General features: G+C 44.6%; 5 protein-coding genes across 5 annotated transcripts; 3 read left to right on the top strand and 2 right to left on the bottom strand.

Moving 5' to 3' along the window:
- Positions 1-1,742: 1,742 nt before the first annotated feature.
- Positions 1,743-2,820, top strand: HO133_005745 (uncharacterized protein; the record flags this gene model as incomplete). The annotated part of the gene is made up of 2 exons (XM_037296652.1): positions 1,743-2,032; positions 2,190-2,820. 2 exons carry the CDS (start codon positions 1,743-1,745, stop codon positions 2,818-2,820), a joined length of 921 nt encoding a protein of 306 aa, XP_037147833.1.
- Positions 2,821-2,935: 115 nt separating this feature from the next.
- On the bottom strand, positions 2,936-3,708 carry HO133_005744 (uncharacterized protein; the record flags this gene model as incomplete). Its single annotated transcript, XM_037296651.1, has 4 exons — positions 2,936-3,074; positions 3,131-3,290; positions 3,380-3,487; positions 3,552-3,708. 4 exons carry the CDS (start codon positions 3,706-3,708, stop codon positions 2,936-2,938), a joined length of 564 nt encoding a protein of 187 aa, XP_037147832.1.
- A 7,098-nt stretch (positions 3,709-10,806) lies between these two features.
- On the top strand, positions 10,807-11,296 carry HO133_005743 (uncharacterized protein; the record flags this gene model as incomplete). The annotated part of the gene is made up of 3 exons (XM_037296650.1): positions 10,807-10,856; positions 10,924-11,149; positions 11,213-11,296. 3 exons carry the CDS (start codon positions 10,807-10,809, stop codon positions 11,294-11,296), a joined length of 360 nt encoding a protein of 119 aa, XP_037147831.1.
- Positions 11,297-12,975: 1,679 nt separating this feature from the next.
- HO133_005742 (uncharacterized protein) lies at positions 12,976-13,619 on the bottom strand (the record flags this gene model as incomplete). The annotated part of the gene is made up of 2 exons (XM_037296649.1): positions 12,976-13,346; positions 13,415-13,619. 2 exons carry the CDS (start codon positions 13,617-13,619, stop codon positions 12,976-12,978), a joined length of 576 nt encoding a protein of 191 aa, XP_037147830.1.
- A 938-nt stretch (positions 13,620-14,557) lies between these two features.
- Positions 14,558-17,318, top strand: HO133_005741 (uncharacterized protein; the record flags this gene model as incomplete). Its single annotated transcript, XM_037296648.1, has 2 exons — positions 14,558-17,239; positions 17,304-17,318. 2 exons carry the CDS (start codon positions 14,558-14,560, stop codon positions 17,316-17,318), a joined length of 2,697 nt encoding a protein of 898 aa, XP_037147829.1.
- Positions 17,319-18,037: the final 719 nt, after the last annotated feature.

Below are 18,037 nucleotides of genomic sequence, written 5' to 3'. Positions count from 1 at the left end.
ATCTACACCCACCGATCGAACCGGTGCGCGCCGAGCAGGTCCCTCTCAGCTTCCACACAAACTGCGTCGTTAACCTCGTCCCGCAGGAATTCTTCTGGAAAGAAGACGTGGAGAAAGAATCGAGAGGAGTGTTATACATCAAGCATTAAGAGCACTCGTCACCTCGAAACAACTGCGACAGCTCCTTGACGATATCAGACGTAGTTGGTAGAAGGTACTAGGTCTATTTCGAGTTGCCTCATGGTGCCCCGTCACTCAGACGTGCCTAGCTCGCTAAGTCCCTTCAGGTTAGCGCCTTCCGCTTACTACGCTCTTACGAAGGCTGTAAAGTCAGCATGCTAACCCGTAGAGGCTTGACATCTTCGTTGTCATCCCTCGATCATATGAAGCCAGCTCAGATAGAGATTCTGCCAATCACAGCATCTAATCCTCGTTCTCGTTCATCTCGATTCTTGAGGACTCGGACAGCTACAACTGCAACTCTTGTTTGGAAGCACGCCTGCCTGTGGCATGTTTTGAAGTCAGTGACATCAGTGTTGTTCGACCCTTCACGGCCACGCGCCACAGCCAGGACCATGTGGATCTCAATGTGTGCTTCTCCTAGGTCCAGCGTCAATGGAAATGTTCGTTGAACGCATAGCTCTTTTCTGTCGGTCGATTTCGCTCGAACGGCGGACTCAAACATGGCTGCATAACATCTTGGCGTAAAATGCCTGCCCCTCGCAGAAGCAGAGGATAATGCATTTCAGCCAGCGCATCTACATGAACCTCTCGTCCCCAAGAATTCTGCTTGTGTTGTGGTCTGCCTGCCATTGGTATGCGTTGCAGTCATTTCACATTGTCTTTCGCGGCGGGTTGGCAAAATACATGTCAATCCGGATGATTGGTGTATTCTGCTGGCGCGCGTAAGACACCGAAGCCTTGGCAAGTGTCCCATAGGAGTACCTCGATTGCTGACAGCGGTTCCAACATTATAGCCATCCCCTATGCTACCATTATTCTGATCTCGCGCTAGGGTCCCGGCCGCCATTCGTCCTGATAACGCATTTTTCCCATTGTCAAGGGCATCTTGGCGACCGAGGACCTCCTGAAATCTGCAACTCTCGAGCAATAAAGATCACATTCCTTCTCCTACATCGACGCACATTCACCAGAGAACCATTAAAACAGAGCCGCTTTGCCCACCTTCCGAGCCCTGGTCATCCACGTTTGTAGAGGTAGCGGAAATGCAACGAGGCCATATTCTATTCGAAAGCTAAGAACGGAAAGAGAAGTGGGGTACGGCATCTCGACTGAAACTGGGAGCTTGAATCTAGATCAACCGCTGACTCGACTGAAAAGTGGTGAATCCTGAGAAATACCTTTTAGCGAGCGACTATAAAAAGGCCTAACGCATGTTGTGAATCAGGGTCAGCAGAAAGGTGTCAAGGACGATCGTGGGCGGCGTGTAGATGTCGATGCTGTGAGACAGGCAGACCATCTGCAAGTGTTCATTGCGTCCAGTGCATCAGCTTCTGTATATATTTTACTTTCTTTGCTTGTCCAATCGGCTGAATATTGACAAGTTGTAGCAGGTTTGCCGGCTTGGCATCGCTTGGCCGCATGTGACCAAACCTTTATCTCCAGCTCGTACCACCACAAGCTCATCAACGTCTCGCATTTTCTCAAGACACTGTAGAGTCACCGAAGGCCTAAACACATCATCCACTGCGGTTTAACAGCCGCTGGCTTAGTCTTCCATCATGTCACGCTCCATCGTTATCAGCGAGATGTCTAACAGTGTGACCGGAACTTTCGTACTCTATGACCTCCTCTCTATCAGTACTATGTCTGGTTCCATCGAAATCACGATAGTACCCCATCCCGCTTCCTCTTCGAAAGCCCCGGCCGAGCTTCGTCTAAACACCGTCTCAGGCTCGATCAAAGTGACGATGGCGCCATTCCTCCACGACCCTTCTACCGCGACACCCGAGCGCCCCTTCAACTCTTCTCTCAAGTCTATGTCCGGCTCAATCACTGCGGCGCTTGTCCAGTAAGCCGTCTTCAGTCTGTCACTTTCTGGTTTGAGAAGAATTTGCAGTCTCCAAACAAATTTCTCTTGCATTGAAAACGCGACTCATAGTTCCGGCACCATCGGTACTGAACGGACCTCAAGGAAGTTGATACTAATTGCCGAGTGACTACCATAGCAACTACAAAACCTATGTCTCCACCATGACCGGCAGTATTGCCGCTTCGCTATATCCGCTAGGTCAGCCCAGCTCCAAGTCTCATGTCGACGTACGCTGCATGTCTGGCTCAACATCCATAACTCTTCATCCCTGCGTCAACTGTCCCCGAGCAGGTCTCAGGGGAATCTCCACGGATTTTCGCGGCAGCTCCGGCGGGTTGAAGGTGCGCTTCCCCTCTACCTGGGAGGGAGAAGTGATCTCCCATTTGAACAACGGCCGGGTCCAGCACGAATGGGAGGGTTTGCAGGTCCTGAAGGACGGGCCCAGCTTCACGGCAGTGAAGGGGAGTGGAGTGGCGCAGTTGAATGTTTGGGGTAGTTCTATGAATGTGGAATTTTCTATGAATGTGGAATTGGTGGGGGAGCGTGTGCCGGGTTTGCCGAGGGAGGGGGAGGTCAGGGACGAGGGAGAGTGCGTGCCTGTCGTACCGGGTATGCGTGCTTTGCGGAGAGAAGTGGAGGTGCGGGAAGACGAAGAAGAAGAAGAAGAAGGAACCGACGACGACTGGACGATTGTCGGGGACGAGGACGGAGCCCGGGAGGTTGTCAAACGGCCTCCGCCAACTTATGAGGATGCAACGAGGACGTGATGGATGAATGTCAATGAAGCTTGTTGCTAGCTAGATCATGCATACTGCACACAGTGACCCGAAGCAAGGACACACTACCCTTCGACCGCACGGGTAAGATGACACACACCCCCATTCACTCCAGCATGCTCTTCCTCTTCTTGCCCCCACCTCCCCCGTCCTCCACCGCCGTCTTCCTCTTTCCCGAACCCCTCGTCCCCACCTCGGGCAGGCCGGCCGCCACCCTCGCACACTTACGCCTTCCATCCACCTCACTGTTCCCCAAGTCAGCAAAGCCGGTCCGCGTGGGGCAGGTAGCGTCCGTCCTTACCGCCCGAAGAGACTCCTGGCCGACCCGAAAGACACAAAGGGTGACTCTTTGTAGTCGGTGTTGTTCACCACGAGCCAGGCTTCGTAGAACCACCAGGCGTGCTGTCGCGGATCGTCCTGGTCCCCGAAGACGGCCAGCAGGTGGCTGAGCGTCGCCGTCACTACGCGGAAAATGCAAAGCGTCAGCCATCCCGATGGGGTTTTTTTCGCAACTCAACGGCGGACTTGGAGGAGGACGGAAGGGACGTACGGAGCTGGCGGGACTCCCAGTTCCGGAAAGCGTCGCCGTAGAGGTCGGGTGGTGCTTGGGGCGTGTGGTCGGCGAGGACGGCCACGTAGCGGCGGAACGCGATGGGGTCTTGCGGTCGAGGGGGTAAGCGATGGAGGACTGGTGCCGTTGCGGCGGGGATGCGATGACTTACCCGCGAGCGTCTCGTCGAGGGTGGGTGGACCGGTGGTCGCCTGGGTTGCATCCTCCGCTTTGACCTGGGTGGCACCTTTCACTTCGGTGGCTTCGTTGATGGTGTTCTCCATGTTGACGGTATCCTCCTCTACTTCCTCTTTCTTCGTGGACTCCATGATGGCGCAGGAGATGGAGCCTAGGCTGTGGTCGGGAAAAGAGGTTGAGGTTGGCAAGTGAGGTGGCGAAGTGAAACCTCATTTTGGATCCCATACCCCGTAATGCTCGGCATTGCGGTGGGGTCTATCTGTGTGAGGAAGTCGTCGCGCTCGCCGAGGGAAGGTTGGTGGAGTATTAAGCGCGGACGGAGAATACAAAGAAACATTGCCCGACGGAGGATCCGGATTGCCAGGCAAACTTCTGGGGATCTGAGGCTTGTCCAGTTGGTAGCGAGACGGAGGCCCGATGTTAGGATCTCTTGAAATCCTCTCAGGATGGAAGAAAAAAATCACGACGCTGATGTCGCTCCTAAAGTTTCACTGTGTCCCGGTTCAGACCAACTGGAGCGGGAGGCGTGTCTGCGGTCACAAGAATGTCGAAAGACGCTTGCGGATCCAGTGGTTATTGGTATAGAACCTTCACGCGGAAGCTGAGCAAGGTTTGCAGAAAGTAATTGGTGTAGTCTGTTAGAATATCAGGTATGTGATGTGTAGAACGGACGGATTAATTCTCCAAAACCTCTCCGGGGCCTCCGCATCTTCTTGACGCTCCGCCAACATCCGCTCCGCCACGGTATGAAGTTCTTGTGAAAGCTCATGCAAATGCGGTAGACGTCTCTGAAGTGAATCAAGGCCGGCCCTGTCGGACGGTCTCAACGGTTCGCCGCCGTTCTGCGCGAGTCGCTCTCGGTTGCGATACCCAGCCAACCTGCCCTCGAGTCGTCGTATCACCTCATCATGTTGGTTCAAGGCACTCCGCATAATCTCGGCGGTTGACGATGTTGGCTCTCTACCAAGCACGCTGCCGACGCGTTGTCTTTCGAGAATGTCACCTTTTTAACATAGTCCAGTCTGTTTGCTAGGACCTGGAGGAGCTCCGCTGGCCAGTAGGTGCACCTAGCTTGTTGATTTTCTCTCGACTGTTGTTAGGGAATATAGCAAAAGTCGTGCGTATGGATAACTCGGAATCGTAGCAGGAGAACGCTCTCTTTTGTTTTGTTCATATATATTTTTATAGCTACTCCATAGAATACTATAAGTCTTTCTAGTAGAGGATATTAAATAAAGAGAATTCAACGTATGAAATACTAAATCTCGTATTGTAGATAAAATAATATCTTCTAACACCGCGTCTAATTCATAGAACTTTTGAAGTGTCACTATAACTTTCGTCCTCTAGAAAAAGTCGGTGAAGACAATCACTTTATTCTGACGCTATATAGAACTCATTCATTTTCATTAAAGGTTTTCGCCCCCTATATATAACTTTTACCACATCTCTTAGAAACAATCCATGACAATAGCTACTTCTAATAATACATCTAAAAACTAAGACAATATTGCAAAATTCATGTATAGAGCGAAAACTTGAAACTAATTCCTATCATCTAGGCGCGGTGATGGCGGTGCTATAAAAAAGTGACTCTGTTCACGAAGTTTTCTTAAAAGGTTCGTCGATCTGCAAGGTAAGTCATTGTTGAAATTCTATAATTCAGGCGCGGTGTTAGAGAAGATTGAACCTGTTCGATAGATTTTCCGAACAATTGCGTTGAATCCTTTTATTTTGAACTGGAACACGGTCTGAATGATATGATTCACAGTAACAGCCATGAAGGCCTAAGGATGCTGTGAAGGCCCGTCTACCTACAGGTATGTAGGTAGTGCCAAGCCACACTAGACCCACTCTTGGGAGCATGAAGGCGAAGTTAGGCAGCCTTTAAGGGGTGCAGGGGGAACAGCTTCTGGCACGTCCGGACACGGGGACTTTCAGCCAACCATTCGGCTATTGAGACTGTTTCAATAAAGGCGGACATCACCCGTGAGCCTGATTCCAGGGGGTACTCTAGATATCACATTGTACGTAAAGACCGGACACGGCCGAAAGGCCGACTGGGAACTCTAGACCTATAGAATATGGCTGGAGGGGCGTCCCCCGATGTAGGAATCACACACACACCTGTGAGCCTGGGCAGGAGCAAGTGTTATGGCTGGCCGTTGGACTGCTTTGGAGAAGATCGCCCGGCGCTAAGATCGGTCGGACAGTAAGGTATTCACTTGCGCCCGAGGTGGCAAAGGTAAATGATTGTCTTCGAAATTCACATCGTGCTTGACATCTATTGCACCCAGCATTCTGTTGGTCTCAAAGAAAGTCAGTGTTCCCATAGTATGTGTTCAGTTAATTCATGAAGCTCGAATTCACATTGTTTGGGTCTTGTGAATCCGTTGCGTGATCATGATTCTTTTTGTCCGTTTGAGATCTGACACAGGGTCGATTCTTAACACACTCCTACTCGGAAAGATGAGGCCTAGCGCGCCTTGGCATGGGCTTCACAGTAGATAAATACCGCAACTCTTACCACCACGTTCATATTTCATTCCACACTGTTACAATATCACAGATGCTTTTGTATCTATATATTCCACCCTACATATCATTGTTATACTTTATTCCAGTGCTTTTTTCTACACATTCTCTCCTACATATCACTGCCATACTTTTCCTGTACTTTTGTGTCTATATATCCCATCCTCCGCAATAATCTTTCACTATCATACTTCATTCCGGTGCGTTCCATTATAACGGCAACGCAAATTCACAACACAGCGGTGTCTACACCGCTAAATATAAAAACATACACCAAGCACGCAGCCTCTATGCGTCAGTAGGGAGGTTTAGCAGTTTTTTCAAAAGAAATGATTCAAAATGGGAATAGCCCTATCCTTCTACCGCTAACCCGATTAGGTAATATCACGAACTTCGGCGAAACCTTTATCGAAGAGTTATAAATCTATTTAGATTTCATTTATTCTTCTTCTTTTATTATATATTTATATTATAAACTTCTTTAATAAGGGGATCCTCGTTATAATAATCTTTATAGTTATATTGCTAGACTATTAAGCTATAATCGCCACTATATTACGTTATAAATATATTCCCTTAATAAAGTATAAGCAAATCGAGTTTAATTTGAATTTATAGATTTCTAAACGATTACGAAGAACCATACGCTTTATAAAAGATGAAATATATATTCTCATACACTATTTTAATCTAGAAAGTATCAATTATCAATAAAGAATCCGCCCTAGTTCTAAATTTGCTTTATATTTAATACTATATAAGCTTTTATAGCTTAGATTATTATATAAGCTTATATAAATCTTTAAATAATTAGAAGCCTATTTATCTATTATTTTTAATAATATATTTAAGTATTTGCGAAGGCGTTATAACTTAATACTATTATAGCATCCAACTCTCTCTTATAATTGAATTCGATTATACGCTTATATTATTAAACGACTTAATAAATATCGTAAACGAAGTACTATTTAGACTTTTATTAATAAAATATTTCGAAGAATTATAAGACTAGAAGATAAGGAGGATTTCTAGTATTTAGTCTATAAAAAATTTTACGATATAATATAGATAATAATTACGTATTTAAATAGTCTTAATAAAGCTATCTATAGCCTCTATGAAGGAAAGATAGTAGATATAAAAATACTTCAGATATCTAGAGTATTTAAAAGACTTAATTAAGTGTTTAAAGGGAAATCTAGACGTTATCGTTATTATCTTTTTAGAAATAAAGCTTATATTTATTAACGTTACGTTATATCTTCTTATATAGACTTAGTCTCTATAAAAAAATGACGCTTTAATAAAATAATATTAAGTGCTAGAGTTATAGTAGAATATAGCTTTAAATAAATATAAAATCTTTAAATCTCTAACGCCTTTAAATAGTAATTAAAGATAAGTCTTTAATTTATAAAAGATCTTTATCGAGTAATCGTATTATTAATAAATTATTATATTTATTTTAGAGATAATAAGAACGTAACTCGCTTCGAAATTTGATCTTCTATTATATATCAATATCTCAATATTATAGAGTGAGATTTTGATGCTCAAATCATTTATATACTTTCTATAGTTAAAGTTAACCTTTATCGAGTCCTCGCCTTTATTCTATTATATATATAAATTATTCGAGTTATCGCTTAAACTATTAATATATCTTATTATTATTATATAGCTCTCGATTGAAATTTATATATTAAGAGAGACGAAGTCTTCTTTAAAGTCGCGAGCGATTAGACCCTTTACGCCCGTTTATTTGACCTTCTTACAAGCGATATTTATACTAAGAGTAAATGATAGAACCGACGCATATAAGACTGAGTGCTCTCGTTTTCTGCGCCCTCTATCTTCTAGAGTTAAACTTTATCGAATTTTTATATAACTATTTATTAATCATTTAAGACGCCGTGAAGAGTATATATATATCGAATTTTATTCTTTCGAGCGCCCTTAAGTCCGTTGGGGGTTTATTTTGCGATTTTGAATATATTGCGGAGGAATTTTATTTGAATTTATAAGCACGACTGCGTATTTTTAGTAGCGATTAAAGAAGTCTTTAAGAAATTAACTAAAGTCTTAATTAAAATACGATAATAATGCGAAATACAGGTATCTTTTACGTAATTTCTGGGCGAGTAGATATATATCTTATATAAGACTATACTTTTAATATAAAGCGAAGAAATCGTTTTTCTATAGAAGGATATTATAACTTATCCTTCTATAACTTAGATTTAAATTTCTTCGATTTATACGCTTTCGATAAGGCTTCTAATATATTCTATATATTATTTATATATATATTCTATAATCTTAAAAAGTTGTTTATATACCTCTATATTAACCTCGTCGACCTCTAAGATATTATTTTACTTATTATATACTATAAATTCCTAATTAGTAAGTAATTATTACTCTTTATTATTCTTTAATATCTATTAATAAATTTTCGCTATATTTTATATAGCTTTAGTAAGAGTATATATTATATTATTTTCGTAAGTTATTAAGCTTTTAATAAGACTTTTTAATATAAAGTTCTATATCTCCTCTAAAAGCTTTTAATTTTCTATTAAATACGCTATCTCTTTTTTTATATCAGCTAATATAAAAGTAAGTTATTTTACTTAATTCTCTATATATCTAATATAAGTTAAATAATTCTTTATATTATTTTAATAATCTTTAATATCGTTAATTATAATATCTAATTATTTATTCATTTAAATTTCGTTAAATAATATTTAAATTTAATTAGATTAAGCTGGCGATTATAGAGCTAATAGTTAATATATAAATATTATAGACTATATAAATATTATAGATTAATTTATTAGACGCTTAAGATATATAATTAAAGTCGTTTCTAATTCGGTGATTTCTTCGATAGCTATAGTTTTATAATTCTTCTTCTTTCTATAAAACTTATTAGAGATTTTCTTCTTCTTTTACTTCTTAATTCGTTTAGATAATATATTAAATAGCTCGCTTATATTACTAAGATTCTTAACTATAGTATATATATATAAATTCGAAGAATCGTTATTAGGGGTAAAATTGTTCTTAGAGAGAGAAGGTTTTCGCTTTAATATTAATATTAATGAGTTAAATAATAAGAGTTTAGATATAGAGCTATTGCGTAATATAAGAGAATCGTTAAGTGATATAAAAAAGTCGTTATTTAAGATCTCGTTAATACTACTCTTATTATTATCGTTATTATTTTAATTTATAATCTTATCGCTATTAAATATATTATTCTTTCTCTTCTTATTACTTATTCTCTCGTTTAAACGCTTATAATCTTAATCGTAATTTTATAAGTCTTATAGCTTCTTTTCTTTAACTATTTTATTAATATTCTTCTTCTTCTTAAAGATCTAAATTACTATATCTTAATTATTTATCATCTAAGTTTATATATTCTCTTATATCTTATAATTATAGTCTATTTTTTCGTTTTATCTTAGCTAATTATATCTATAATTAAGATAATTCTTTATACGATATTTAATACTCGCGTAATCTCGCTTAGCAATCTTTACGAATTTCTCTTATACCCTTTTCTAGAATCGTCTTATCGAGTTTACTTTATATCTTATTTAATATTTAAGAGTAATACTTATAATAAGAATCTTATTATTCTCTATTAATCGCTTTTCTACTATAAGACGCTAATCTAGCTATTATCTACGATAACGTTTTCTTAGTATATTTGATATGAGAGCCAGAATTAGAATTTGAGAGTCCTCTATTGACCGACTACTATTGATTTAATTTCGTAAGTTCTTTATTATTTACTTTTATTTATTTATATATGATCTTATAATATTAAAATCATTTTATAGAGATAAATCGTTACTATCTTTCTCTCTAGCTAACGATATATATTTCTTCTCTTTACTCTTTCTCTTACGTATAGTTTAAGAACTCTTTCTTTTCTTCTAAAAGACTTTCGAATAAAATTATTTTTTCTCTTTTCGCTTACGGAGGGAAGTAGTTAGGCGTTATAAAATTATAAGATCTTTATTTTATTAATAGTATATTAGAGATTTCTTAGAGTTAATTAAAAGTATAGTAGATCGTATTTCAGACGGATAGATAAGAAAAGCAGCGCGATAATACTCTAATATAGCTTTAAGAGATCTATATATTATAAAGGATTATTAACTTATTAATAGAATAGAATTTCCTGACGGAGTAGAAGCGACTTCGGATGATATAGAATCGTTCTTTCTAGATTGAGACTTCTTTGTAAGCCTTATGTTTAACGTGTAAGTATTAGAAATCTCTTTTCGTTTAGCTATTGCTTGTTGAAAGATAGGAGATATATATAGTGGGAGCTTGGTAGGTCTATTGGCTAATTGTTTAATTTTGTATGTCTAAATAAGTAGTTACGCTAACGCCGTATAGAGTAACTTTGCAATTAAATTACTATTTCATAATATAAAATAGTAATTTAATTTGTGGGTAATCGACGAGGCTAATAACTGCCCTATATGATTAGCCTATTGGATTATTACCCTTTTCGTTTTGAATCATTCTTTTGAATCACATTGCTAAACCTCCCCAGTGAGCTTCTGCCTCGCTCGGTATCCCAGCCAGGGATCCTTGCCGGCCATTAGTGCTCTCTCAGGCCCCAGTGGGTGCCTCAGATCAACGCCCACAACACGAACCTCCGCAACATGTACCAGCCCCTTCTACGCCATTCGAGACTCCGGAACCCGTTGATGATGTAAGTCCTACTACGAAGAAGGTAAGAAATTGGCTCATGCTGACGTGGAGTTGACAGTCGCCCAAAGGCTCACACAAGGGCGCTTCTTGCAGGCTGCGAACATCCATCGCGCAGGCCTCGGGGTTTTTACGGAGAAGGAGGGCGACGGCAAAGAGAAGCTGTTTATTGAAGCGGTGTTGAAGGACGGGAAGTACTGGCGCTACAAGCCGCGAAGGGGTGATACAACGGGGGGTGGGTGTGCTGGAAAACTCCTTCGCCGAGAAGGATCTGAGCGAAACGGCGTCAGTTTCGGGGTACGTGCAGGCGCTCCGTTTTGAAGGTTTGCATCTAACGTATGCATCAGAGCATCTTGATAGGGATGCAAGCCAGAGGACGCGACACCGTGCGGGAACCCAGAGAGCTACGAGAGACGGGTCAATATCGCGAAAGCCCTGAACTAGCCTGGAGTGCTCGTTGACCTTTCAAGTTGGGACCGAGTGGTATCTTCCTAGATCCCACGTGTGCCAGGACAGCCTTCTGTTGTTGAGGTGGCGAAGTACAAACTTCGATGAATCTGTAGCATTGCTAGCGTTTTCGGGGCCACGAGTCCGCGAGATGGAGATCAGTGGGGCAGCAAACACACAGAAGCGCTGTAGCTGTGCTGTAGCGCGCAAGGTTTTGATGGTGGATGAGGGACATGTTGGACAGAAAGGTGTCTTAGACTTTAGGATAGTGGGAATGGGAGATTAGGACTTCAATCGATTCCGTTCAGAAAATCTCGCCCTCCACGCGTGAATTTTGCTGCTACATCCTCTCAACAAGTGAAGCATGTTGTGATGAACTATCGCAAGAGCTCATAAAGAACCCTAAAAATGACCAACGGCACTGTAGGAAGCCGTCACTCCTTCCCGCACCATGATCCCATCATCAACAGAACCCTCGACCTTCCCATCGTCCACGGGGGCAATCTCGTCCGCGCAGAAAGCCTTGACGAGGCCTCGCACACCCCAAGCCTGCGCTAGATCCAACCCTTCGCGCGCGATCTGTCGCTTGGAGCCGGCAGTCCGCGCGGTTGTATCGCTTCCGCATGCAGGATTTTCTGGCCTGGGGTTTTTCAAATGTTTCTTATTGGCTGGGCGAGGGTTGGGGAAAAGGGTACGAATGTGTCTCAAGCTTGTAAAGATGTGGGATGACGGGGTTGATAGGGCACGGCACGGGTGTGCACTTCTCTCCGCGGGCTCGAATGGGGAGGGTGGGGGAGGTTGGGGTTGCGAGGGCGATCTTTTTGGGGGGCTTGTTTGATGCTTTTTGCAAGGTTGGTTGATGGCATGTTTTGACGAGCTCGATAGGACATTGATAGCCAGTCATCTACGTTGGGAAGAGGCATATGGTTTATGACACGTCTTGGACTCGTCCCTGACGAGGATGCTCTTCGGGGGGCTTTTCCCCGGGAAACTTGCTCAGAACAATGACTGCGAGACCCTACACAGCTTTGGGTTCGACCGCTGGGAAGAAGGACAGGGGAGCTATGGACTGGCTTCATACTGCCGATCTCGCGCAGTTTGTACTCCTGTCCGAGGCCGTATTCGCCAGCGACTCCTGGCCTTCCTTGGAGCAGTGATCCGCATGTCCGGATTCGTTGGCGCAGTCAAAACCACAAGATTTGGCAGTATTCAACGGCAGTTGCTCTTTCTGGACGAGACAGTTCTGAAGCACCCGTTATTGAGCGACCTCTCCTGCCACCATTTGCCCAAACTCACTGAATCCGAGAAACATCAGATCCAGATATGGTCTGCCCTGGCTCTGGCGCCGTTCAACTTTGTCTACCAATGAAGCGAGGGGGCCGTTAATGCGTCCCTGAAGATCATTTCCGTGAGGATCGCAGTCGTCTTCATTGAACTTTCAAATCCTCGCCAGCGTTCTTCATCAGCAGAAACACTCTCCAAAGGAGGTAGGACCGCATGCATGAATTGAAACCAGGCCATGGTAACCAAATGCAGGGTAACAGAAAGGATCCGCAGTGCCATGAAAATGTATGGATGGATGGCGTGAGCCATGAATTGTTTCGTCTTTCTAAACCCCCATCATCCTTCTATCGGAACCAATGAGATGCCCCTCTGGCTAAGGATTATGCAGCGTCTCATTTAGGCGCATCCAGGACCTGTGCAACAAATCCGTTTGAAAACCTAACCATCTGCTCATATGCATCGGCGAAGCCGTTCCTCTCCCCGTAGTAAGGATCGGCAACTTGTTCTCCTTTCTTTCCTCCAAAGTCCCCAAACAGCATCACCTTCGCCGACAGCTTGTCCTTGTTCAATCCGGCATGTTTGTTCTTAATCACCCGTGTCTTCAATCGCATCAGATCATGCGCATTTTCGTTATCCATTGCCAGTATGTAGTCAAAGGTATCGAAATCTGCCACTTGTATCTTGCGTGCCGAATGCTCGTAGTCCACAATGCCATTGTCCTGGAGCGTGCTCATAGTTCGTGGGTCTGGAGAGTGGCCCTCGTCTGCGAAATTTTGGAGTCAGCATCGATCCGGCAAGAAAAGATTTCGAGTCACCCGTAGTTGTACGTACGATAGGCTCCAGTACCGCAAGAATCTATCTGACCAAGACGTTGGTCTGAAGCTGTGATGGATCGGAACACTGCTTCGGCCATGGGAGAGCGGCAGATATTGCCCAGACAGACGAAGAGGACCGAGATAGGCCGTGAAGACGCGGTAGAAGTCTTCGCAATCGTTCCATCGGCAGATACTCCGTGCTTCTTCGGGGCATGGACCATGTGATTCAATAGGGAGTCGGTTGACAGGTTGCGAAGGGCTGCCATGCTTACTCTCTCTGGATGGATTGCTTTACGTTGTAGGTTTCTTCATGGTGGAGAAGTGTACTTATGAAAAGCCAGTTACACTTTCAAAGCAGATATGTTGGGAGGTTGGCTGGCGCATAGCCAACATTGTGATGGTTGAGCCTCTTGGGTAGTGGGGGATTGGTGGGATGTCTCGGATGCGGACCGAGCTCTTGGCGTGTTCCGTAAGTATTAATATCGAACGGACTACTGTAGTGTTTCGAACTTTCGTGTCGCTTGTGGCTGAGAGAATCCGTGATCGACGGCAGGGGTGGCAGGTGTCTCTATTTACGGAGAACCCTCGAACCTCCAATGTCCACCTTCACAATGATCGTTTCAACGTCCTTTCGAAACGGCAAGGCTCCATCGTTGCTGTTGCCTATTCACCAAACGCATACATACCTACAGTGACTTGAGACGCTACAGATAATCTCCAAGTCAGACGTGGCGCGCATTGTGTTTACCCGCTTGCGAAGTAGCCTTGCCATTTGCCATTGTCCTTTGCACCGAACAATAATATATCGCTAACAAAGATCTTTTCTCGCTGCGTCATACGTGGAAGAAACGCCGGAGCCTCTTGGCTTGGTTTCATTGCCCTTTGTCACTTTCTTGTCGCCTTGTGCTCCGTCATTCCTCGGCTACTTGACCCCAGTCTTATTGTGACAGCCGCCCGACATGTCATACAATCGCCTAGGTACTCCTCTTCCATTCTACCCTCGGAATTCTTTGTTCGAATAGACTACATATGCTCGCGCGCCCACAGCTTGCTGCTCTTTTCACATACTACATACCTCCAACCCTCACACGCTGATCCTTGAAACCCAACAGACCCCTTTAATCAAAACCCAGAAGACGAAGAGTACGGCGATCACCCCATGGATCCTCGCCATGCTGGTCGGACGCCTTCTCCAGGACAGCCCCTCCATGGCTATCAGCTAGAAGACGGACCATACAGACCGCAACAGACCCCAATACAGATGCAGATGGGGCAGGGCGACAGGTTGGCGGCGCAGCCTACCTACTCTGTCCAGAACATCGGGAACTCATACAACCACAATGAGCAGTATGAAGCGCAGAATCCAGTTTCCGCTCATGACTATGGTTATGGGGGAAGCGAATATGCCATCTCTCCAGAAGACCACCACGACCAGTACTTTACGGAGCCGTATGAGCCCCACCCACAAGATCAGGCACAATACTACGATGATAATGACCATCAGCCCATATTGCAGCCCGATAACCCATACGGGCCAAACCCGCACTCCCCTGGACCTGGTCTAAAAAGCGCCTACGATGGTGTTCAACCGGGCCCAGCTCCCACCCCCGCGCCAATCAGACGATGGAAGACTGTGAAGGAAGTTCAGCTCTTCAACGGGAATCTTGTCCTCGATTGTCCTATACCACCCAAGCTGTTGAGCCAAATCCCGCATGCAGAGCCCCCAGAAAGAGACGAGTTCACACACATGCGATACTCAGCAGCTACCTGTGACCCTTCGGAGTTCTACGACTCGAGATTCACGCTGCGGCAGCGGCTTTTTGCAAAGCCCCGACATACGGAGCTTTTCATCGTAGTCACTATGTACAACGAAGATGAATTCTTATTTGCAAGAACCATGACCGGTGTGTTCAAAAACATCGAGCACATGTGTTCACGGACGAACAGCAAGACATGGGGAAAAGAGGCCTGGAAGAAGATCGTGGTGTGCGTAGTGAGCGACGGACGTGCGAAGATAAACCCACGGACGAGAGCTGTGCTAGCAGGTCTTGGGGTGTATCAAGATGGGATTGCCAAGCAACAAGTTAGCGGCAAGGATGTGACAGCACATATCTACGAATACACCACCCAGGTGGGTATAGAGCTGAAAGGCAAGACCGTCCTACTCAAACCTAGGGGAGCCACACCTGTGCAAATGGTATTTTGCTTGAAGGAAAAGAATCAAAAGAAAATCAACTCGCATCGATGGTTCTTCCAAGCCTTTGGTCGTGTCCTGGACCCCAACATCTGCGTTCTCTTGGATGCAGGAACGAAGCCGGGAAAGGATTCTATCTACCAACTGTGGAAAGCCTTCGATCTAGAGCCCATGTGCGCTGGCGCCTGTGGCGAAATCAAGGTCATGTTGAGTGGAGGTAAGAAACTCCTCAACCCGTTAGTCGCCACACAGAACTTTGAGTACAAAATGAGCAACATACTGGACAAGCCGCTCGAGTCAGCTTTTGGCTTCATTTCTGTCTTGCCTGGGGCTTTCTCTGCCTACCGCTATATAGCACTGCAGAATGACAAGACCGGTCAAGGCCCCCTAGAGAAATACTTCAAGGGTGAGAAGATGCACGGTGCCAATGCTGGTGTCTTCACAGCGAACATGTACCTGGCCGAAGATCGGATCTTGTGCTTTGAGCTAGTAGCGAAGCGGAATTGCCGATGGATTCTCCAATATGTCAAATCAGCTACGGGCGAAACAGATGTACCAGACGCCATGGCTGAATTCATCATGCAGCGAAGGAGATGGTTGAACGGCAGTTTCTTCGCTGCAATTTACGCCCTGGCACATTTTTACCAGATCCAACGCACGGATCACAGCTTCTTCAGAAAGATAATGTTCCTCATCGAGTTCACATACCAGACCATCAACATGATCTTCGCATGGTTCGCAATTGGCAATTTCTTCCTCGTCTTCCACATCCTTACAAACTCTCTTGGCGATAAACAACTTCTCTCCACGGCAGGCCATATTCTTGGAATCGTTTTCGAATGGGCGTACCTTGCCATCCTCCTCACTTGCTTCGTCCTGGCTCTCGGCAACCGGCCCCAGGGTTCTAACAAGCTCTACATGACTCAGGTATATTTTTGGTGCTGCATAATGGCTTACCTGTTATTCGCCTCTGTCTTCATTACTGTTCGCTCTATCCAAATCGAAACAGCAGAGAAAGGCTTCACCGTCAAGGACCTCTTCGCCAACCAGCTTTTCTTCACACTCATCGTATCCCTCCTCTCAACCTATATCCTCTACTTCGTCATCTCCTTCCTCTTCTTCGACCCCTGGCATCTCTTCACCTGCTTCATCCAGTACCTCCTTCTAACCCCTACCTATATTAACATCCTTAACGTCTACGCTTTCTGCAACACACACGACATCACCTGGGGCACAAAAGGCGATGACAAAGCCGAAAAACTCCCTTCCGCAACTCTCAAACCTGGCGGCAAAGTCGACGTCAATATCCCGCAAGATGATGGCGACCTGAACGCCCAATACGACGCCGAAATGCGTACTTTCGCTACAAAAGCCGCCAAAGAGGTCAAAGTCGTCAGCGAGGCGGAACACCAGGAGGACTATTACAAAGGATTCAGAAGTGCGGTTGTGCTGTGCTGGATGTTTTGTAATTTGGCGCTTGCTGCGGTGGTGTTGGGGGTCGGTGGGCTGGAGACTGTAAAGGTGGGCAAGGAGACGACGGATGGGGCGCAGAGAAGTACGATTTATATGGCCGTGGTGCTGTGGAGTGTGGCGGGGTTGTCCCTATTTAGGTTTATTGGGGCGGTGTGGTTTTTGATTGTGAGATTGGTGAGTCCTAAACCCCCCTCCTCAAAAGTGTCTTTGAAGGTCATGGCTAATACGCGTGTTACAGTTCCGAGGAGTCTAGTCGGGATGGTCGTCATCGCATGTCATGACAGCATTAGTATTTGTGTTAAGAAATTCGAATTTGCATCATGTTTGCATTCAATACCCAGTGCATGTACAGCGTGGCGTTTGGAAATCAAATACAGAACCTCAGCGTGAAGTGGTCAGAATGCAAAAATGATTGTATGAAGAGAAGTGTGATTTCTGAAAAAGAAAGCTCTTTTACGTTGAATGGAAAACGGTTATGACAATGACATGAATGCAACTTCCCGTATCGATGAGAAGGCTCTAGAAACATCGCCTTGCAACTCAAAAGCGAATGAGCCTCGTGCTTGAACATCAACAAAGACTTTCGTAAGAGCATGGAGCAACTAGCAAAATCCATGAATGCAGGGGAGGTCACAATCAAAAGGTTTTCCCACTGTAGAACAGTCTATAGATCGATAGCACAACGGCGGAATAAGCAATCACTGCGCCGTAGTCTGTAATCACCAACTTACAGCACGAGATTTCTGCACACGGAGCAGGCTTCGCGAGACACGGAGACGGCAATACGTATTGAGAATCCGTATTGCTATCTTTGATGAGCCCGTAAGTCTACCTGACGCCAAAAAGTGCTTATACGATAGCCCCCCATGGGTCAAATAAGTGACATCCACCGCGAGCTATATCTGCCACCTCTGAGGTTTTCATGGGAATGGACAAGATGGGCATTTCGTCCTTGAGCGTCTGTTGCTGCGG

Source organism: Letharia lupina (genome assembly GCF_014066315.1).
Source record: "Letharia lupina isolate WasteWater1 chromosome Unknown contig_22, whole genome shotgun sequence".
NCBI lineage: Eukaryota > Fungi > Ascomycota > Lecanoromycetes > Lecanorales > Parmeliaceae > Letharia > Letharia lupina.
The sequence above is the reverse complement of the archived record's forward strand: the minus strand, read 5'-3'. Positions and strand labels throughout refer to the sequence as shown.